At 45.0% G+C, this 22,003-nt stretch overlaps 2 protein-coding genes across 2 annotated transcripts in view; one reads left to right on the top strand and one right to left on the bottom strand.

The window, feature by feature from the left end:
- The window catches only part of WDR3 (WD repeat domain 3), a 23,103-nt gene extending 7,013 nt beyond the window's left edge, over positions 1 to 16,090 (bottom strand). Inside the window, exons 1-19 of the mRNA XM_083843573.1 lie at positions 15,830 to 16,090; positions 15,037 to 15,246; positions 14,181 to 14,299; positions 12,136 to 12,214; positions 11,686 to 11,784; positions 11,113 to 11,223; positions 9,995 to 10,096; positions 9,780 to 9,877; positions 8,747 to 8,845; positions 8,188 to 8,418; positions 7,855 to 7,948; positions 7,105 to 7,206; positions 5,057 to 5,142; positions 4,481 to 4,616; positions 3,736 to 3,792; positions 3,066 to 3,166; positions 2,445 to 2,556; positions 2,196 to 2,330; positions 575 to 625 (exon numbers count right to left, since the gene is read on the bottom strand). Of these exons, the coding sequence (XP_083699699.1) occupies positions 575 to 625; positions 2,196 to 2,330; positions 2,445 to 2,556; positions 3,066 to 3,166; positions 3,736 to 3,792; positions 4,481 to 4,616; positions 5,057 to 5,142; positions 7,105 to 7,206; positions 7,855 to 7,948; positions 8,188 to 8,418; positions 8,747 to 8,845; positions 9,780 to 9,877; positions 9,995 to 10,096; positions 11,113 to 11,223; positions 11,686 to 11,784; positions 12,136 to 12,214; positions 14,181 to 14,299; positions 15,037 to 15,246; positions 15,830 to 16,000 (2,193 nt within the window). The 5' untranslated portion in view covers positions 16,001 to 16,090. The remainder of the gene's footprint in view (positions 1 to 574; positions 626 to 2,195; positions 2,331 to 2,444; positions 2,557 to 3,065; positions 3,167 to 3,735; positions 3,793 to 4,480; positions 4,617 to 5,056; positions 5,143 to 7,104; positions 7,207 to 7,854; positions 7,949 to 8,187; positions 8,419 to 8,746; positions 8,846 to 9,779; positions 9,878 to 9,994; positions 10,097 to 11,112; positions 11,224 to 11,685; positions 11,785 to 12,135; positions 12,215 to 14,180; positions 14,300 to 15,036; positions 15,247 to 15,829) is intronic.
- GDAP2 (ganglioside induced differentiation associated protein 2) overlaps positions 16,028 to 22,003 on the top strand; it is a 23,692-nt gene continuing 17,716 nt past the window's right edge. The window contains exons 1-3 of the mRNA XM_083843592.1: positions 16,028 to 16,167; positions 17,879 to 18,127; positions 19,693 to 19,832. Of these exons, the coding sequence (XP_083699718.1) occupies positions 17,952 to 18,127; positions 19,693 to 19,832 (316 nt within the window). The 5' untranslated portion in view covers positions 16,028 to 16,167; positions 17,879 to 17,951. The remainder of the gene's footprint in view (positions 16,168 to 17,878; positions 18,128 to 19,692; positions 19,833 to 22,003) is intronic.

Below are 22,003 nucleotides of genomic sequence, written 5' to 3'. Positions count from 1 at the left end.
ATACACGCAGGCACCCCCTGCATCTAATCAGGGCCGTTCCCTAAACTTCTCATTTGTCTGAGGTGTTAAAGGACTTCCCAAGTGCACAGCTCTTGCACGGGAACAGTGGCATCGTGTTAACACTGAGCTCTGGGAGGCCAGTAAACATGGTTCTTGCTCCACTAAACGAGGCCAAGTGATCCGCCCAGTGTCAAAACCACCAGCAACACAACCCCAGAATCTGTGCAAGAGGGATCAGGCTTCCCCACCCATCCAGGACCTGGAAGCAGCTGGCACAAGGCAGCACAATCTCGCTGAGGAGCTTCTGGGCATGTGAACAGTGGAGATATTTTGCATCCCCAGCTACTGTGTGGCAGTTTGGTGAGCTCCACACACACTCCTGAAATTGTCTGTAGCAAGTACCAGAGTCAACTCTATCACCACAGCTTTAGCAGCACCTTCTCCCACACACCTCCTTGAAGCAATAAAATCACCAGTCTTCTCTGACACCTCTTCTGTGTCTCTTACAGAAATACTGACTTACGAAGGAGCTCTGTACAGTCAGACTGACACACACTCAGATGGCACAACTCACCACAGGCTGATCTTCCTTCGCCACACTTTCTTCATACTCAGCTTCTCGTTGCTGCAGTGAATGAGGACACAATGCATTAACACTGGTGAACAGGTGGCAAGCAAGGGGACAAGTCCCTTCCAGGCTGGTTGAGCAACAGAGCCTGCAGCTTCTCACAGACCAGTGCAGAAACCAGGACTCATCAGCGGAGATCAACGCCAGTGCAAAATGCCCGCTTGTCACTGGTCCCCTCCCCACAGAGAACTTTGACGTCTCCCAGACAGAAAGAAATCAGGGTCTGCACTCTGGATGCTGGAAGAGGCAGCCCACAGACAGCCCATCAGGCTGAGACAGAGACAACAGCAATTCAGCACCAGACTGAACAGCATGTGGCATGAAGCACAGAAGAAATAAGCCTAGTCAAGTTCTAGGACTGTTCTAGCCTGCAAGAAGAGTCTCCTGCCCACCATCTCCCACGTTTATAGGGCTCCATCAGTGTGTAATACACTACTGGTGTATTCATGCCCACCTTGTTACTCAAATTTGCCCCAAAAGACACTTTTCACATATGGAAAAGGAACTCTGTTTCTCCTGTTACCATCAGCTTTCCCAGCACACCAGCTACTGGGCATCACGATGCTGCCTATGGGTCACCTCAGCTCTCTGCAAACAGGCTGGGATAAAACCATTTCTTGTGGGTTTCTCAACCACTCTTGCTTCTGCACATGCTGCTACAGCCTTTCCCCACTGTGGTTTGAGAACTTCTTTAGGAATGGGAGACAGAGGGAAATAGCAAAACACAAGAGTTACAGTTTGTCCCAGAGTAATTTCCCATGGGAGGTGTGAAAAAATGCTACCCCCACTCCAACGGTGGTTCAGCACTGAAACAGGTGCTCAGCCTGAAAAAATGTCCTTCATTGGAGACGCTCAGGAATAACCAAGGCAAGTCTTTCAGCAACATAACAGGGCTTTAGTGTCAGCCTGCTGTGAGCAGAGGGTTGGACTACAGACCCCCGGAGCTTCCCTCACACCAGAGTCCTTCTGTGAGTACAACTCCTCACAATACAGGTTCAGAAGGAGTAGAAGGGGCTTCTTGTAGCATCCCTGAGCTCTGGGGCCTGACACTAAACAGAACGGGCTTCTCGCGCTTGGAAAAGGGGAAAACAAAGCAAAAGGCATTTAACAGGAGCAGCACTCTCCATCACCCCACAGCAGCCACCTGCTCAACTGCCTCCAAAACACATTTGAGTGGAAGACAGCACAAGAGAATAAGAGATGCTTGAAAAGGAGCTTGAAGGATGAAGCCAGCGAAACTGGAGAAAACCACAACTACAGAGGAAAACCTGGGAAGCAGGACAGAAGCAAAGCAGAGGGCAAGTTAGCCAGGCATCTGCAATGCAGTACAGACAAGAGAGCACCAGCAACATTTGCAGTGCTGTCTCCAGACAGCTCAAGGCAACAGTCCAAGCGTGCAGAAGATGGAAATCAACCTTGGCACCTCAACACCAGGCTGTGGTTAGTGAGAAGCAAGTCTGCCAAGCGTGGAGCCAGACTCTTCCGCAGTGAAAAATGAGGAATCCGCCTGCTGGGGAGAAAACAGTTCTGGAAGTTGTTTTTGGCAGGAAAAAAATGCAACTCTCACCATCTCCCTCTCCTCTTCCAAAACAAGTGGCTCCCTTGTCCTTTCCCAGAGGCGCAGGGACTTGTCATGGGATGCTGACACCACATAGTCTCCATTGGGACTGAGTGCCAAACACCATACCTCCTGGTGATGCCCCTACAGAGTAGAGAAAGGAGGCAAGACATGAACACCACACAGCTCCCACTCCTGAGGAAAGTGCTGCTCACACAGGGATAACACTTCCTTTCAACAGCCTCCCAGACTTCCTACCTCCAGCGTCTGGATGTGCTCAAATTTATCTGCATCCCACTGTTTAATCTTGTTGTCCTTCCCAGCTGTGAAGAAGAGATGAGATTTGGCCACAAACTGGAGATACATCACACTGGGAGGGAAAAAAATATGGGAGAAAGGAATCTCAAAATACATGTGTGTACAGCAGAGTATTCCAAACCCCTGTAGCCCTCACCACCACCTGTCTCTGGAGAAATGCCTTCCGACACCAGCCCCCACTGTAGCCACCATGTTCTCCAAGGCAGAGTCTGGCCTGGGACAAACAGCACCAGCTGCTGCCGGAGGGCAGGAGCACCCCATGGAGCCAGTGAGGTTTGCAACAAGAACGCTGTGAGCCCAGCTGCTACCAGACAGCTCTAGCCACACTTGTGCTTGTTGTGGCCCACTGACTGGGACTATCCATGGAAAGCCCAGCTCACGGGCTTGGTGCTAATACAAGGGACCTTGTAAGAAAGGTAGCCAAAGGCTCAAATTCACCCATTTGGGGAACACTATTGATGACTTTTCCCCAATATGCCGGGCAAAAAGGTCAATGCTGGATCACAACCCCTTGAAGACAAAGCAGCCCACAACCCAGAGATGCTGTGGGATTTGACTGACCTGTCATCATGGGCAAAGAGAGAGCGGTGACAGTCCCCAAAATCCAAGCCCCAAATCTTCACATTCCTATCAGCAGAGCCGGTAGCAATTAGAGCCCCATCCTACAGAGAAATACAGAGAAAAAAGGTGTGGGCAGCTGGCTGGCAGCCCTGTGAGGAATCACCAGTGAACCAGTGACTAAGCAGTGCCAAGGCACTGGCTCCTGAAACATCCCCTCCTGATCCTTCCATCTCTCGCCTTAGGGTGGCACATCCTTGTTGTACTGGCACAGCTCATGGACAGTACGCAGACTTTTCTGAACCTCTGCAGGCATTTAAGACCTTACCTAACTCTTGACGTTTTTGGCTTCCAATGGGCCTCATTTCAAGACCATCCCAGAGCAAGACACAGCCCAAGAAGGAACAGGCACGAAGAGGCTGCTCCAACTCAGCACCTGCTCTGTGCTCCCGCTAACAAAGAATTCAGACTCCACTCAAGTTAGTAACTGCAGCAGAGAGTGAGCAGAGATCTGGAGGGGCTTGCTGTGTCCCATCAAGAAACTGCTGACTAGGTCAGGAGCAAGGTGATGAGAGCGTTATCCCAGCAGCCCTGCTGCCAGCAGAGGTTCTCACAGTCATCAACATCACCACAGTCCCACCTGCAACAGATGCACACCCCTAATGATACTTACATAGGAGATGTCCATGCACAACACTGGCAGCTTGTGTCCGTACAGAGAGAGGAAAAACTGAAGGAGAAGAAAGATGTCTTAGTTAGACATGCTGGGAATGGCTGTGTGAAAATGTCAAGCTCCTGGCTAGCTCTGCTCTGCCTCAGGACGCCTGTCTTTCTAGCACCACCCTGCCTTCGCTCTTGCTCTGAGCACAAGTAGCAGCAGGACGTTTTTGCAGAACTGCGATGGGGCGTAAGGAGACAAGCAAACTGAGCTAACTGGTTCTATCACTGCGTATAGAGTTTCTCTCTGTTTCACTTTGCATAGCTGTCACTGTTGGTCTTCCTTTTGTCATTTCCCTAACATTCATGTGCTAATACACAAATCACAAAACCACCACATACTGCCTCAAACTGTATGAGCAAGATTCTCCTCCTCCAGGATTTGCCTGTGCTATGCCCTATTTAAGTGCCACGTGTAACACTGATCCATCTCCACCCTTACAGTGCCACGCAGCTCTGGCACACCATCACACCTGCCGGGTTAGAGTGAATCTAAACCTGCAGGTTTCACAACCCTTTCCAGATCAAACATTTTCTCCCCAGTGTGGGCAAGCCAAGGCTCTGTCAGTTTTGTTGGCAGGCAAGTACCTGACATGGAACACATGGTCTCTCTTTGATTTTCACTAGTGCCCTGCAATAAACAGGCACTCGTCCAACATATCCCTGCCCTGCACAGCCTCACAGCCCATATGGTCATGCACCTTGAGTGTGTCAGTGTAGAAAATCTTCACAGTGCAATCCAGCAAGGAGACAGCCAGCAGTTTCTGGTTGGGGCTGTAACGCACACACAGAACATCTTCGTCCAGCTGCAAGATGCGCACCTCCTTCATGGACAGCCTGGCAACACGAAGAGAGAAAAAACACAGTTGTTATCCCAAAGGAACAAACTGGGAAGAAGCATGAATACAACCTCTACAACAGTTAATCCGAACATGCAGCATCTTGTTTCTCATCAGGACTTGAGGAAGACAGTATTGGAAATGAGCACAGCACTGCAGGGTGACAGACTCCACTGCTAAATTTACCACTTAACGAGCTGCAGACCCATCCTGTGATTAGCGGCTAAATCAGACACAAGCAAGGGACCACGACATAACAAGTTCCCTTCCTCAGCTAGGCTCAGACCTCCACAAAACTGCTCTGAGCTCTGACACTCTTCTCCCTGCATTCCATGCACGTCATTGGCAATTCTTGTGGTGCAAAGCAAAAGCCAAAGCATCCATCAGTAAGAATGAATACTGCAGCTGAATGCAGTCTAGAACAGTTTCTTTTCTCACCTTTTCTGAACGCTGCTCTCGTCCTTCACAAGCTCAAACTCCCAGAACTTGACGCATTTATCAGCACCTCCTGTCACAAAACCACGCTGCAGGGGAAGAACAAAGTTAATGTGAAATCAGTTCCACCGTAACACAGAAATTCTTCAGACAAGGAACTGTCAACTACAAGGAGGTTTTTGAAATGCCTCACATTCCCACAGCATTAATGATTAAGAGGACACTGTGAGGAACACTTGCTGTGGTTGGAACACGCATTACTTATTGGCTCAGCAACAACAATTTCAAAAGCTCTGGCAGTCAGGTCTAAGACTGCAAATGTAAATCTGGACATGGACTGAAATTCTGGGACTGAAAGTAGTCATCTCAGATGTAGGTAATGAAGTGCACGTGTTTTGTGTGTGGGCAAGCTGATGCTCTCGTTTCTGGATCACAAACACCTCACCATCAAACCACAAGTACATCCTTCTAAAGGGTTGAATGAACACTTTTATGTGAAGAACAAGGGTAAAAACTCCCCCATATGTTTTAATCTGCAGAGTAAATGAATCCAGGCAGGTCATTACTTGTTATGGCTTTGATTCCACTAAAAGCAACACTGTACCTTCTAGCACAAGCTGACCACTTCGGAAAATGAAGAAAAGCACACAGAAAAAAGAGAAGAAAGTGAAAAGTTGACAGAAACCAACATGAATCTGAATTCTGACAACAGAGGAAAAAACAGTATAGGAATAAAGAGACAGAAGTAGATTTCTTCAGCCGGGATAGCCAGGACAAACTCAGTGAGTCTGTGAATGTAAAATGGGAAAATAAAAATATAATTTCAGTAGCACTGACCATTTCTAGAGAGAAATGCAATAACTATTAAGCATCATGGCTCAGAAAGCATGTGGGTTCAGTAAACATTTCTCATCTGTTATGCTTAGGGAAAAGCCGTGTACCCTAATCACATTACAAGACTGATGAAACACTGCTCCAAAAACTCACAAGACTGTCAAAAAGCAGCTACCTGTGTCAGACATTTATAAATCAATGGTTTCAGATTCCCCAAACCTAAGGCTTTACAGAGCAGAATTAGGTACTCTCTAAACTGTCAATGTACGTTCTCAATAACTTTGGAAATACAATGGGAGATCCAGGAAGAAACTATTATAACACCAGAATTCAGGTAGAGTAAACAGGCAGGCCTATTAATTGTGAGCATGGGCAACAGAAGTGACAGGTGATCGCAGTTCAACCAAAGTAAACTGAATATCAATTAAAACAAGCTTAGGGAAAATTAATGTAATGAAAATTATCCTTTTCCTTAAAACTAAGGCTGCAGTTCACAGAATCACAGCATCATGGAGGTTGGCAGAGCCCTCTGGAGGCCATCTGGTCCAACCCCCCTGCCACCAGCAAAAAAAAAAAAAATGTAGTAATGTAAAAGGTACCACAAGAATGATTAAGAGCCTGGAAAACACATCCTGCAGGAACAGATAGGAGAAGTCTAGCCTAAGCATCATCAGATGGATGGGGAGGGTGATATGGTCACTCAGCAAGAGTGCAACACAAAGAAACACCATGTTAACAGGATCTTTAATACAGCAAACAAAGGTACCAGCAAGTCCAGCAGCTGGGAGTTAAAGCTCAGCAAGTTGAAATTACAAAGCAGCAGAAAATTTAACAAGGAGGATAATGAGCCACTGCAGCAGGTTACAGGTGGCTGAAGTTCTCCATAGCCGGAACACACCCACAAGACACATACTGCTGCACACACAATGTGTGGGGAAGCGTGAGTTCTCAGTCGTACAGAAGCCAGATGAGACAACAAGGATGGCCCCAGCCAACCCAAAGACTCACTGTGATGTGCCACGCAAGCGCAGAGAGATATTTCATCAAATTGTGCATATATCCACAGCCCAAGTTCTTTGATGCTACCAGCTGCATCCTCCACCTCCCATGATTAGGGGGTTCCCATGCTCCCACCAGTAGCACAAACACAGCACAATAGGAAGGAGCTACACAAACACACGTGCAACATACGATGCTTAGAAGAGTGGCTGAGATACCTGGTCTGGTGAAAGGGCAATGGACCACACTGCCCCGTCATGAGCATTAAGTGTCTCCATCAGACTCCCAGAAGCCAGGTCATACAGCTGCAGCTTCCCTGTCTGGGGAGAAAGACACAACAAAGAGGACAAAACAGCCCCCTCACATTCACAGAACACTCCAGGAACAGCTTATGGAGCATTAATCAGATCTGCAAACAGACCTTAGGTGCTAGAGAGGTCTCCCAGAAATGACAAAAAAAAAAATGGGTGAGACTCCAGCAGTGACAAAGCAGCCACGCATTAATGGAGAAACAAAGCTCCAAAGGTAGGGGAGAGCTCAGAGGAAATACTCCCAGGTTACACAATCCATAGGAGGAGTCAGGGCAGGGCCCTACTGACAGTAGAGGAGCTCTTGCTCCATTTGTGGGCTCAGCTGTCAAGGCTTCCATAGCTCCTCAGAGGGGAGCACACCTGTCATCTGTCTCCTGAACAGCCAGCTTCATTAGATGGCTGTCACACACAGATGGCCAGACTCCTGGTCTCCACCTGGGACTTCCCAAAGCCCTCCCCGGCTGTCCAGCTCAAGCCATAGGAGCTACATAAAGACTCTGGGAATAGAACAGGCACAGTCACTGAGGGTTTTGCACCTAAAACTGAGTGTTCCAGGTCAGGAAATGCAATGCATTTTCATTAAGGCTGCCTTAATGACGTTTTCGGAACATACTCCCGGGCCTGGGCAGTCAGGAGTGCAGAAGGGACACTATTTACCTTGGTGCCAACGATGACCTGCCGATCTCCTGGGACAAAGAATGAGCAAAGCGCGTACTCACAGTCCATTGTCCGGATGCACTGCAAGGTTGACCTGTGGACAAAGGCAGAGTCCAAAACCTCTTATCACACAAGATCTGGCCCAAGTGAGACATGCTCAAGATACTGTATCACCATACTGTTCTGTTTATTTCTTTACTTCAGGAACACACTATTTTATATTTCTCCATCATACCCTCTTCCTTATCACCGTCTCCCCAAACACAGCATCTCTGAGTTCTGAGAGACTGACATGCACAGGGCAGAGGGGACTGACACAACTACACGGCATACCTGTTCCAAATCTTTACGGACTCTGCAGATGCTGAGAGAATGGCAATGTTGTCAGAGCTAAAAGCCAACGTCCTAACATCACTGCGGTGGCCTCCAATGCTTATCTTGGATGCACGGACAGCCTGTGGGACTTGCGCTGACAGGTTCAGCACGTATGACTCAATGATGTTGTTCTGGAGCAGCAACACAACCTTCAGCTCTCCTTTTGGAGAGAGAATCATGTCAAACGACCTGTTTGATTAGACAAAAAATTAGAACTGTACACATGGGCCATAAGACAAAACGCAGGAGGGATCAAGTATCAAGAACAACTGGAAAAGGGGAAAATAGAGCGCATGCTACAAGCAAGTGCATGCTAAGCCACAGAGGACTGCGAGAAGAGCACCACTTGGGACAGTGTGAATGGACTGGCAGATTATGGTAGGCTTCTGCTCAGCTCCAAGTTGAACAGACATTGAGGGGGAAATGTCTTCCACCTCCCCCATAATGAGCTGTGCAGAGCTCTTCCCAAGCAGCTGCATAACCACAGCTCAGCCTGTATAACAGGATTTCCACTTACTTGATTTTAGCGGAAGCTTTGATGTTAGTGACCCGCTGAATCTCCTCCTGCAGGCTCAGCTCCACATTCCCTTCAGGCTCCTCTTCCTCAGACTTTTGTCTACAAATGTCAGATAATGGAGGGGAGTCAAATAACTCAGCACAGCCAACACAGACTAAGACAGGGTCAGAGAATAAGGAAACCACATAGCCTGCCGAAAACATTTGCCTTGTTATCCAGCAGTGCTAACACTTTTTAAGAACAGGGTTAGACAGTTAAATTCATGCCGGTATGCGAGCTACTACAGAGACAAACTGTCTCAAGGAAGGCAACCTCCTCTGGAAGGGAGCCAAAGCACTTGAACAAGGCACATTAGAACGGTGGATACGAAACAGACAACAGCATTGTGTTTGACGGGAAGATCAGCTTCTGCTCATCTCCTACCACTCACCAAAAGTCCTCATTCATTGCCAAAGTGAATCCAGTTTTATCTGCCCTATGCTTCAGTTTCTACCCTGGAGCCAGACCTCTCTCTGTGGGCTATTGTGAGGCATCCATTAAGTACCAGGCTACCCAGAGAGCCATTTAACACCAAGTACCCATTAATAAAGCTCTGACCTGTATCTCTGCCTGCTGTAAAACAAGAGATGAGGTATCAGTCACTCTGACTTCTCAGATGAAACTCATTCCAGTATGTCCTACCAGAGACTTTATTTGATACAGCAAGCAGTGTAAATATGAATGTCAGGTAGAACTGAAAGCTCGGGGGGGGGGGGGGGGGACATTTTCTGCCCAGTCCCTTCCACACATTAGCTCTTTCTGCAGGCAAAGTACTCAGAAGGAATGTTTCTTGTGTTCTAAGGAAATTCCTTAGTCTCTGGGAGAAAGTAAGCGTTGCTTAGACATATGCCAAGGATTCACAAGAACAGTGCCCGCAAAACATCACAGCTAGCAGAGTCAGAATGACCAGCAGCTTTGAGTTCAACCACTGTGTCATGCTGCTTGAGGGGCTAACAGTTTTCTGGACACAGATAGCATCCTCATAAATTCTTACTTGGCTTTTTTCTTTGCCTTCTTCATTTTCTTTTCCAACTTCTTTTGGACTTCCTCTTGAGAAAGGATGGAGAACACTTCCAGAACAGCATCAGTTCCCTAGAGACAGAGCAAACCGTCATAGGCATGCAAAGCCTTGGCTGGCACTTACAAATATTATCCAAGGTCTCTGAGAGCCTCTTCCGCAACTCAATAGCAGAGCCCCCCATTACTTACATGGCAGGCCAAAATCTTGCCTGTTCGGTCTGTGGCAAGAGTAACTACTCGGTCTCTCCCTTCCCGCATGATGGATCCAACTTTACTGCACTTTAGGAGGCGCTACAGGAAAAAAAGAAGAACCTTTGTCTGGAAGGTCAAGTGATATTCTCAAGCAAACTGAGAAACCTTCTTCAAAGGGAATTCAGGAGGAGAAGAGGGGGAAAATGAACCTACAGGGTCCTGGTAGAACAAATAGCAAGGATAATCTAGGGACAAAACAATATATAGCTTACACAGATGCTATCTCCTTTCTTTATATCTAAAATGCAAGAAACATACCATTGAAAGCCTCAGTGGAAAAATAACTTAATTCCCTTGGCAAATCATAGCCATTTAAGAAAAAAAGCTAATTTCTATGCTGTAAAGGCAGGAGAGTTCAGCTCCTCTGTCACAAGAGGCAGAGTAGGTAGAGAATGGAGACTCTAAAACCAATGATTAAAGGGAGAGAAATCTTCTGAAAGGAAGATGGGAAAAATCTTGAACAAGGTCAGTTACCTACCACAGCTACAAGCAGTTTGGAGTCAGAGAAAGACCTCAGAAACTTTCCCCAGAAAAACAGACTGGGTGAAGCCTCCACCAGCAGCACAAGTGGGAATGGCTTTACACAATCCAATCTCATACCACATGGTGCCACCCTGACCCCATGGATCTATGCTTCTACTACCGACCTGCAAAAGTGAGCATCAGCACTGAACTCACCAGCTGCCAAACAGCTAGTAACTACATCATTCCAACGTTGTTTAATGAAAGAGCTCTGCCAAGCATTAAACACTCCCTGAACCGCCCCTCTCCCAAACAGAGGGCAAAGCAACACGTGTACATGCTTTGGCACAAACGCTTCTGCTGATGTTCTGCAGATAAATGGGGCAGCAACTGTTGCTGAGGATGATGTTACGAAGCAAGACAAGAATTACCACATTTTCCCTAGCAGGCTAAATATCACACTTGCTGTATAAACTCAATACAGAAAAGCAATGTGTGAACAGCCCTCAAACTCCCATTGACTCTGCAAGCGGCACCATGCAAATGAATTACATACACACCATCCCACATACAGCATGGAAAAGTGAGCTTACCTCTTCAGGGCCCTCATCTAACTCTAGGGTCTCATCCTCTTCAGTGTTTTTTTCTGCTACAGGTGAAGACCCTTTGCTTTTCTTGGATTCTGGCTCATCAGGGTCTTTTACCTGTTCATGGACAAAAATCCATAAGGAGTAACTTAAACCACAAAACCTAAGGTGTTCTGGTTCCTGTTTCACTTGCACTTCGTGTCCCTGAAGGAACAGTTAGTGTACACAGCAAAAACAGTGGACTACAGCATGCCTGTAGGCACCAAATGCTCCATGTCCTCCCCTGCTTATCCCACAAAATTGTCTTCTCCAGCTGTAAGCCAGTCAGCTGGAAGATCTGGCATATTCCGGAAAGTTTGTTCTGGATGTTCTTGCAGCTTCACATGCAAGCTCAAAATACAGAAAACATCAAAAAGTCTATCCCAAGAGCAGCTTCTGGACCCCTCAGACAGCAAAGATGCTGCTTTGGCTCTGTTTCCCAGAACAGCAGTTGGATTTAATATGTTCTAGTCCCATTTTAGTCCAAAGACAAGCAGATGGATGGGCAAGACTGGGGGGGTTACAGAGAGAATATCCTACCTCTTCTTGGATGTAACTGATATCCCACACTCTCAGCTCACTGTCAGCGGTCCCAGTGATCAGACGTTTCTCTTCTGATATCAAAGCCATCCCCCAAACCTGTCCAAAGGCACAACGTGAGGAATTGGTTTACGGCTCCTTTGACTATCGTAGCAATAGGAGAGCATCTTTAATTGATTTATTTAAATGGGAACCAAGAAGAAATTGGATCTAACTGGAATTTCCTCCAGGGACATCTGTATTGGAATTGTCACCCACTGTATATTGATGAGAGTTCCTAGAAAGTTTGAAAGCCTCTCATTTGCTCATCCCTAAAGCTTAATAACAACCAAGAATACATCAGAGTTCTAGTTTACAACCCCTGAAAACAGAAAAAGCACAAGGTGAGACGTGACATAAAATCCAAAGTCCCTCCATCTCTACAGCTCTCTGCACGTTCATTTTCTTTACCTCAGTGCGGTGTCCAACCAGAGTTTTGAAGCAGTGCTGGGTGTCCAGGTCCCACCATTTCACCAATGTGTCTTTGCCACTATAACAAAAAAGAAAACCTCAATACGTGAGGAAAGATTCCTAGAGCTCATGTAATACCATGAGCTTAGAAAGCTGAAGAAATACAATCTAAATCTAATATAATGTCATAAAATCTAAAACGTGCTGCAACATATCACAGATCAGCTGTTCAGAGTAGGAACACACTGAATTTCACAAGCTATGCAAGGACAAGAGTACAGCAACACAAAGATGCTGCAAAAAGGTATCTAGGAATTCATGAAAGTACTTCCTTCTCCAGATTCAGCTGCAAACCCCAGTGTCACACAGCCCCCTTTTTAGCTTATTTAGGGCAAGAACAATATTGTTTAGGGTGAGACCAATAAGTGCAAAGTGCTGATCAAATTCTAAAGGTGCCTTTCAAACTTGCCTCCACGTTCTCAACCTGTGCATTAACCAGGCTAGAACAAAAGCAATCACCTTCACTTTGAACAGTGATTTGGAGCTGCTCCTCCCAGTGGAGAATTACAGCTGAACACAGTCCCTCAAAGTCCCTGTAGGGTTAGACTTTCTTGAAAACACGTTTCTGGCTATATTATGCTAACCTAATGCTCCAAGAGCATTAGTAATTTGAACATTCATTAAGATTCCTTCTGTTCACCCTACAACAATTAATACATTTTTTATTTTTGGTAACTTTGTTAGAGACTATTTTCCTCAACAAAATGCAAACAAATATAAAATTTGTTGTTCCATTACTAAGCTTACTCAAAAAAAAGTGATTACAAGTCATATTTATTGTTAATCTATCTCTTTTGTTACGCAGGAGCCAACGGTACTTGTAAATTATACAGATGAAAATCTGACAAAAAATTCTGCACACAAAGGACTGCAATAAGCTTCTTGGGGGAAAAAAAAGTCTTCTTCACAGCAGAGAGAGGTCTATCTGCTGAAAAAAATGAGCTAAAGTAGGGAAGAAAAACTTTGAATCTCCAGAATAATATGGTAACATCTCTACTCTGTTAATAAATGAACTGAGATTCTTTATTTCAATTTAGCTACTGAGAGAATTAAGAAGCATTTCTAAAACTGATGTGCAAAGATGTGAAATTCCATTAGGAAAGAGGCATCATCTACCAAACTAACAAAATATATTCTTTTCTATTTAAAACAGAAAAAAAAGCATGAGAAACTTGTACTAATTTCATACTGAACTGATTGAGTACACTTTTCTATTAACCTATTAGATGACATTAGTAAATAAAAACACGATAGATATTTGAGTATCTTCTGTTAATTGATTATTATTGAAGGGATACAGTCAACGTGCTGGGGTTAATAAGTAAAAAAACAACAAAACATCTATCATCTAATTAATTGATTTAATTACTACCTACTAGGAAGCAATCTTTCTGTCACACTGCTGCGTGAATTACACATATAGAAGGCATGTCAACTTAATTCTTCAAGATAAATAGCAAAACTAGTTACATACATAATAAACATATTACTATTCATTGTTACAGTAATTTTAAGTTGCTGTATTCACCTATAAGTTAAAGCCTTTCACAAACGCTACTATTCAGAAGAGCTATTTCCCTTCTGCTTACCACATCTGGAATTAAGGCAACAGATTTATAAAATGTGTGGACATGACAAACACATATTTTAAGACGCTAGCAGGTTTGAGACCTCATTACTCCATCACAACATCCTATAGGTCTCATATGTATGGATAGGGCTTTGGGCAACCTGATCTACTGGAAGGTGTCCCGGCCCATGACAGGGGGGTTGAAACTAGATTATCTTTAAGATCCCTTCCAAGCCAATCCATTCTGTGATTCTATGATATAGAAAAAGATCAATCCTTTAGGCAGTAAAAGTACAGTGAGGCCTGAGAGCACAGAATAAAAACACAAATGGCTATAGCACGTAGGGTATATAAATAGCAAGTAAAACCATGGCTACTTCTCTCCTGATTTACCACTACACTAAGCTTGGCTCACCTGGTGACCAGCAAGTTCTTCTCCTTCAAGAAAAGGACTTGAGTGACAGCATCCTTGTGTCCTTTCAGCCGGTACAGACCGCTCTCGTTGATGACATCCCACACAATGACATCTGTATCCTGGAACAGAGAGTGTGTCTCCAAGGGACAAGCATTTGTTTCTGCAAAATGTCTACCTCTTCTATGATACTCTATTATCAGGGAGTGTAGTGTTAGGACAAGAAGTAATGGCTTTAAACTTAAAAAGGGGCAGATTTAGATTAGGTATTTGGAAGAAATTCTTTAGTGTGAGGGTGGTGAGGCACTGGAACAGGTTGCCCAGAGAAGCTGTGGATGCCTCATCCCTGGAAGTGTTCAAGGCCAGGGTGGATGAGGCTTTGGGTAACCTGGTCTATACAGAGGTATCCCTGCCCATTGCAGGGGGGTTGGAACTGAATGAGCTTAAGGTTTCTTCCAACCCAAACCATTCTATGACTGAAAAGACTACCCAAGAGCATGCTTTCTCACCCAGAATTTGAATGTTAAGGATGATTGATGCAGATGATGATCCTTCCCTTGATGTGCATTCAGACCAATAAACACACCTCTCTTCTGGCTTGAGTCACTTTTGTTATTTTTGACCTCACAAAATTCTTCACCTTCAACAGATCTGCTAATACCTCTCTGCTGCCCCTCAGCATTCTTCCAGCCCTGGGCTCCCCAACCCTGCTACTGTCTTGCAGCCCTGACTCATCTAACTCCTCAAGGCACATAACCCACCTAAAATACCAAACATTTTAGCTCAGGTCAACCTTCTCCACAGAGTCTCTCTTTTTCCCTACTGTGAAAGGAATGCCCCCAAGATGTGCAAGCCTCACCTTTGAGCCAGATACCAGCCGGCCGCCGAGCTGGTCGTACTGCATGGCTGTAACTGCAGCCTTGTGTCCATTGAAGGTGACATTCGCTTCCCCGCTCAGGAGGTTGAAGATACGGATCGATCCATCTTCATAGCCAACAGCCAAGTGCAGCCCGTCTGGAGAGGGGCAGAGGAACCTGACCTCCTGCTTGAGACCCTTAAGGATAAGAACCTGCAATTTTTAGGAGACAAAACATGTAAAGTGATGATAAATGATACGTCAGAGCCAAAACAAAAAGTGATGATGTTATGTCAGACCCAGACACTTAGCAGAATATATTTTGCACTTCTACTGAACTTCCAACAAAGCATTTCTGCATCCTTAGAAGTTAATTTTTCAGGTTCCTGTGCTAAATAGAGTGTAATTAACCCCATTTTACATAGCACACAGGAACTAGAAGTAATTCCTCACAATCAAACAGGAACGAGGCCTGGAACCCAGAATATATTTTGCACTTCTACTGCACTTCCAACTAAGCGCTTCTGCATCTTTAGAAGTTCGGTTTTCAGCTTTCTATGCTGAATAGAGCGTAATTAACCCCATTTTACAAGGCACACGGCAACTAGAAGCAATTCCTCCCAATCAAACAAGAACCGGGACACAGAAACCCAAATTCCTGCCCCTGCATTTTAACCACCAGAGAGCAAGGGGCTTTGCCCGAGGGCTGAGGGGCTGCCTGTAGGCGCACTGACCCATCCTCCCGTGCTCGGCCTTCCTCGGATGGAGGGAGGACAGAGCAGCTTTCCCACCTCACCTTCTCCCCCTTCCTCGCGTCCCACACGAAGACGTGCTCGCAGGCCGCCACCGCCACGCCGCGGCCCCGCTCGCCGCCCACCGCCACCATGGCGGCGTTGCCCCCGGCGCTGCCCACCAGCCCGAAGAGGGCGGCGGGCACGTAGCGCAGGTACTGCCGGCTCAGCCCCATGGCGGCCCGCACCGGCACGTTGCCGGTGGAACCGGAGGCGCGTCACAGAGGGCCGGGAAGCCGCCGGGGTGGAGCTGGAGGAAACGGAAGAGTGTGCAGGGGTGGTAATGCCCGCCCCGTTCCGGGGTGATGCCGCCGCAGCGGCGCCCAGCGGGACCCTCGGGCCTGTGAGTGGGGGCGCCGCCGACGGTGCTCGCCCGGAGGAGGCGTGGGGAGAGGGGTTTCGGGCGTGGGGGGTCGTGGCTGTTATTTTGCGGCTAGAAGTGTGCTGAAACGTGTCACGGGAGGGAGGGAGGGAGAGCCGCCCGTGTGCGGTCGGGGCGGTCGATCCGCAGTGGGGGCTGTGCCCGCGTCCTCGGGGTGCGGGGCTGCAGACCCGGTGGGGGGGACGGCGCTCTGTAAGATGTCCGCCCGTGAGGGCGTCTTGGCTGGGTTTGCGGCTCGTCGTTCTGCATGTCAGCCCTGTAACCCGTGCGGGAGCACCGCCTCTGTCGCAGGAGGTCCCCAGGCTACAAAATTTGGGTGGAAATATCCAGGAGGAGCTATAACGCACCTCCTTTCCTGCTGCCTCTTCTTGCCGCCCTGCCTAGGCCCCTACCTTTGTCTGCACCTCACAGAGTGGGCTCTGATGTATCGCAGAATCATTAGCTAATGAATCGTACTGTTCTTGTCCATCTCCTTTCCCCCAGTCATCAGGCCAAAAATCTTATCTATATGCTCTTGTGGCGACTGTTGTTGTAGTATCTGCCTTCGTTAACCATCAGTTGGGGTTTTTGGCAGGGTTGGTTTGTTTCCTAGCTAGTAAATATATCTCATGTTTTGGAATTACCATTTGTAGATGCTGTTTTGTCAAAACCGTTACCGATGATGATCCTGTGAAAAAGGTTAAAATAATAAGGGTGCATGTGGCAAACCAAAGTTACATATGCGAGCCTATTGGTGCTAGTTTAATTCCCTAGTATGGTTCAGCAGTAGGAAGGGAGATGTAGTTGCCTGTGTGGTGGTCTGTACTGGCAAGTGAAATGCACGTTTTGGGAAGCTCGAGTCTCGATCTAACACCAGTGTTATTTTGGCCTTTTGAAAAAAGGGTCAGATGGCAGAGTTCAGTCTGCTTCAGTGTTTGAAGTTCATTGGCAAGCATTCAAATTTACCTCTGCTTGTTTTTTCCCCTAAATCTATTTGGGAGAAAAGGTTTTGTAAGCACATGACTGTAAAAACTGAGCCTTATTTGCAGTGCCTGAGAACTCATTGGACTTGCGGTTCAGTGTATTGGGCTGCAATACAGTTGTACAACTGAGTTGCACCGCTGGGATGGGGGCTTTTTTTTTTAAAGGTGTGATGCTGGATTTTCTTTTGCTTGTTAGAGGATTTCGGTTTGTGTTTTTCTGGTGGTGATGGTTGGGTGGGGGAGAACAGACGCTTGTTTTCTTTTGTGTTGTTTGTTTTTAAGCATGACCCAGGGCTAGACCAAAATATCTGAAGGAATAGATTGGACGCAGCCTACTGCAAACTTACTTTTCCTTTATAGAAAGAAATAGTGCTTTTCAGAAAGGCTAAGGTCCCTTCTGCACTTGAGAGTTTGCTTTCAGCACTTTCAGAATAAAAGTCTACAAGTCAGTTGGACCAAGTTAATAGAGAAGGTGTTTTTTTCTTGCACTATCAGAGAAATCTTGTCTTACTACCAGTATTCTATTAGTATTTTCATCATCCTTTGTTGTACAGACGACAAAACTAGAGAAACAGAAAGAGGTTGAGTTGGAAATAAATCTGTTTTTCTGTTACCTGTGATTGCATTGTAGCCTTGTGAAAGGTCTATGGCTCCATGGGAATTATGTTCTGTAAACAGCTGTGACCTGGTTTGATTTTCTTCCTTTAAAGCACCTAGAAGACTCCATTGAGAACTGGAGTGTGACAAGTTAACGAGGAAAAAAGAAGCCGTTCTTTCCATTCCATGGATCCCTTGGGTGCACCTTCCAAATTTGTGGATATCGACAGTCTGCCAGGCTGGACTGATGTCTATGAGGCTAAGCAGCTGGATTCTCACACAAACCCTGTTGAAAAAGCTCAAGTTGATGTTAGATCACCTTTTCCATACAGGAAGGACATCAATGCAAAAATAATATTATGGTAAGTTCAACATGGTTCCAATGCATTTGTCATCACCTCTCCATTTCCAGCAGGATCTGACTGCCTCAAACAACAACCACTGTTACAGGGTAAAGTCTTCAAACCCTCTTTTCTTGAATTGAGCACTACAGATCTGGGAAAAAAATAATATTTTTGTTCATGGGAAATCTGCAAGTCTGAGGTTTGCTCCATTGTAGGTTATAAACTACAAGTTCATAGACATTCCTTGATGCAGCAGACTAGAGCAGTAACTCCTGCTGTCATACTGCGTATTTAATGTTAAAACCTAGTCAGGCACTTTGATACTTTTTTAATTTAGAACAAATATATACTTGCTGTCTACTTGTTTATTTTTTTTTCCTTTCTTTGCTGTCTTTATCAGTATCTATTTCTTTTATGTGTTTCTTGTGGCTTGATTTGTTCTCTTTTTTTTTCCCTTTCCTCCTCTTTCCATTCTGTCTTCCTGTCTCCATATTTTTCTACCAAAATCTATTGATAAGTACAGTGTGCTGAGGTGAACTTACTCCATCAGTTTTTCTTTCCTGTATCTCAGATATTCAAACCTGCTCTCTAGGTGAGTAACTCTGTTAATCAGTATGAAGAGAGGAGGATTTAGAATGATGAAATGCTGTTACAGAGTCCTAGAATCAACAGATTTATTTGGGGGGCAAATTAAGGGATCAGCCTGAACATCTTTGCTGATTCATACGTGTGGGAAATAGGACTGTTCATGGATTTTCTGAACCTGATGAAAGAAAAAAAGAGAAGTAAAAGGTTAAACATCTTCTGTGAGCTGTTTGGGTAAAATAAATGTGAGCGATTTGAACTGTCACTTGAATCTCTCCCTGTGCTTGGGGATTGTTATTTCCCTTCCTATGCTGTTTGATTCCAAAATCCCTAATGACAGCTGCTGTGACAAAAAGCAGGTCAGAGTTCTGCTGTTCCATCTTCTTTGATGTATCTCTGCTGTGTTTATCTTCTGCATGTCTGATCCTTGAGCAGCAGACTGAACATGATCAAATTGTGGGTTCACAGTTCCAGAACAAAAGTAATGAAAACTTGACTGGCCACAATGTCACTTGAGATCTTTGGTGGTCTGAGGAACAGCAGCCTTAAGGTGCCCTAGATGGTATTCCTGCAGATAAGGGCGGGGAAATTGACATGTTTGAAGTTTTGGAAATAGCATGTCATAAGGAGTGTCGTCTTATCTCTAAGATATGAGAGAATACATATTTTTTTTAATGCGTTATACCGTGCTGCTTCATGTTCTGCTAACTGAACCACCCTACATAAAACAAAAACACTGCGTTATCTACATACACCCCTAAGTTACTGTTGAGGATGAGAGTTTTCAAGGAAATGAGGGGTTGCATGCAATCTCTCTTAATCAGTTGGAGGCAGAGGATGATTCTGCATGGTGAGCATGTCAGGGTACACCACACTATGTGGGAACTGGGATATTGTTAATGCTTTAATTTATCATTTCCTTGCTTGTCAGCGTTTATTTGAGAATATCCTGCTTAATCTGACGTTTAACCTGCAATAAACTTTGCTTGTTTCCTCAGGAAAGGAGATGTAGCATTACTGAACTGCACAGCCATAGTAAATACCAGTAATGAGTCTCTCACCGATAAGAATCCAGTATCTGAAAGTGTCTTCATGCATGCTGGGCCTGACCTGAGGGATGAACTCCAGAAGCTCAAGGGTATGTAGCTGGAGACATTTTTCATACTGAAATCTGCTGTCCTTGCACAGTACACAGCGTGAGCTAAAATCAGGATGTAGCTTTTTCTTTTTTTCCCCTCCCATGTCTGGCGTTAAGGTGAAATAAAGAGGGGAGGCTAGATTGACATACATTTCCTCCACTTTTGGTGAGGTTTGCTAGATTCTTTGTTAACGTGTCATATTGCTGATAATGAGACTTCTAAACATTCAGCTTTATTCTCAATGCCTGTTAGATGAAAATAAGTGTCTTTTTTATTTTGCGTCAGGAACCATGAGTTTATAGTTACCAAGGTCATACAAACGTCTGATACAGCTTGCAGTTAAAATTAAGATTTCCCACATGGCACTGAGCTGAATTTTGAGACCAAACTGATTCCTGAGTAGTACTGGTCACTCTCTTTGGTAACAGCTCTATCTCCTTTATCATTCAGTAACAAAATGGATAGAAGAAGCATTATATTTCCAATGCAGGTTCTCAGTGGCTTAAACTGCAATAGAACAGGCATGTTTAGTTTTATAAAATCCCATTCAACTCATTCAGCTTGCCTTTTGTGAGTAAGCTGGAAGTAAGAGAGGAGGAAGAGTAACCATTGCATAGTAGAGGGAAAAGTCCATGTGCATCCTTAGAATGGAAACAACTGTTAAAATACAGCAAATGTTATAGAATAACTAGGACCCTGGTATGTATACTCACTTTTCTAAAAATAAACTGAGGGGTTCTTTCAGTGCATTGTGGGGTGGGAAAAGGGACATTTCAAGGAGTCCTTAACATTCAAGATCTGTCAGCTCTGTAGGAAGTTCTCTATAAAAGTTGGGCTGAGCTTCTTAAATTCTCTTTTACCATCCTGAGCTATATGCAGTTTACATCCTCCACCCCTGTGGTGACACTGATGTCTTTAATGTATTCTGCAGATGCATGACTCCTTGTGATAGTTTCCCTTCAGTCTTGTGACAGGATCTTTTCAGAAATCAATACTTCTCTGATGCTCTACTGGCGTGTTATGTGGGGGAAGAAACTGGATTACAGCTTCGGCTTTTGTGCACTATTAATGAGTTTCACAATAGCAGAAACAAAGCTTTGTTAAGAAACTAGTTTATCACACTTTTGTCACCTCAGCCTCCTTTTTGTGCTCTTTCCTACTTAATTTTTAGTTTTTCTTTATGCGGGAGAAAGTTCTTGGTGAGAATTAAAAATGTATGATCTTGGGTCTAAACCTGTAGATTGGGTGCAGTGGTGATTTTCGGTCAAGTTACTTCTACAGCTCCATATATTTCCATGTTTCATAGACTCAAAGAAAAAACATGATCTTAAAGCATGTGACATGCTGATCTTTAGAAGAATTGTGCTTTCTTTAAGGCTCAGCTAACATCTGTGTTCCTGGGAACAGTGTCGTTTTGATTAACACAGAAATACCACAGGGAGTAAAGGGAGGGATTTTTTTATCACCAGATTAAAATAATAAGATCTCAACTTCAGTTCCAGTTTTGCCACAGACTTTCACCTTGTACAAGTCGCTGTACTAGACCATCTGACTCTGTGTCTTAAAATGGGAATAATACTTGCTGCTTAATTTAGTTTTGCAAATTTTGTAGAGATCTTTACACAGAAGGCATTGGGAAGTACAAAGTGTGATGCACGTGTAGTTAGAAATTACTGATTATGCATGTGATTGTCTGAATTTATTAGGTTCCCTACTGAGTTCACAGTTATACCTCAGTCTCTTATACCTCTAACTCTCTTAATTGTTTTCCACAAGAGAAAATACTTCGGATACTTTTTATTACAAGTCTTTGCTTGCTCTTTTGAGTTTGTGTGACTTTATTGTTCCTCCTTGATCCATTCAGATCACAGAATCATAGATGGTTTGACTTGGAAGAAACCTTAAAGCTCATCCAGTTCCACCCCCCCTGCCATGAGCAGGGAAACCTTCCTCTAATCCAAGTTGCTCCAAGCCCCATCCAACCTAGCCTTGAACACCTCCAGGGATGGGGCATCCACAGCTTCTCTGGGCAACTGGTTCTGGGGCCTCACCACACGCACAGTAAAGAATTTCTTCCTTATATCTAATCTAAATCTACCCTCTTCTAGTTTAAAGCCATTCCCCGTTGTCCTATCACTACACCCCCTGACAAAGAGTCCCTCTCCAGCAT

The sequence above is a fragment of the Anser anser genome, assembly GCF_964211835.1.
Source record: "Anser anser genome assembly, chromosome: 1".
Taxonomy (NCBI): domain Eukaryota; kingdom Metazoa; phylum Chordata; class Aves; order Anseriformes; family Anatidae; genus Anser; species Anser anser.
Note: the sequence above shows the minus strand (reverse complement) of the source record. Positions and strands in the feature narration are given on the sequence as shown.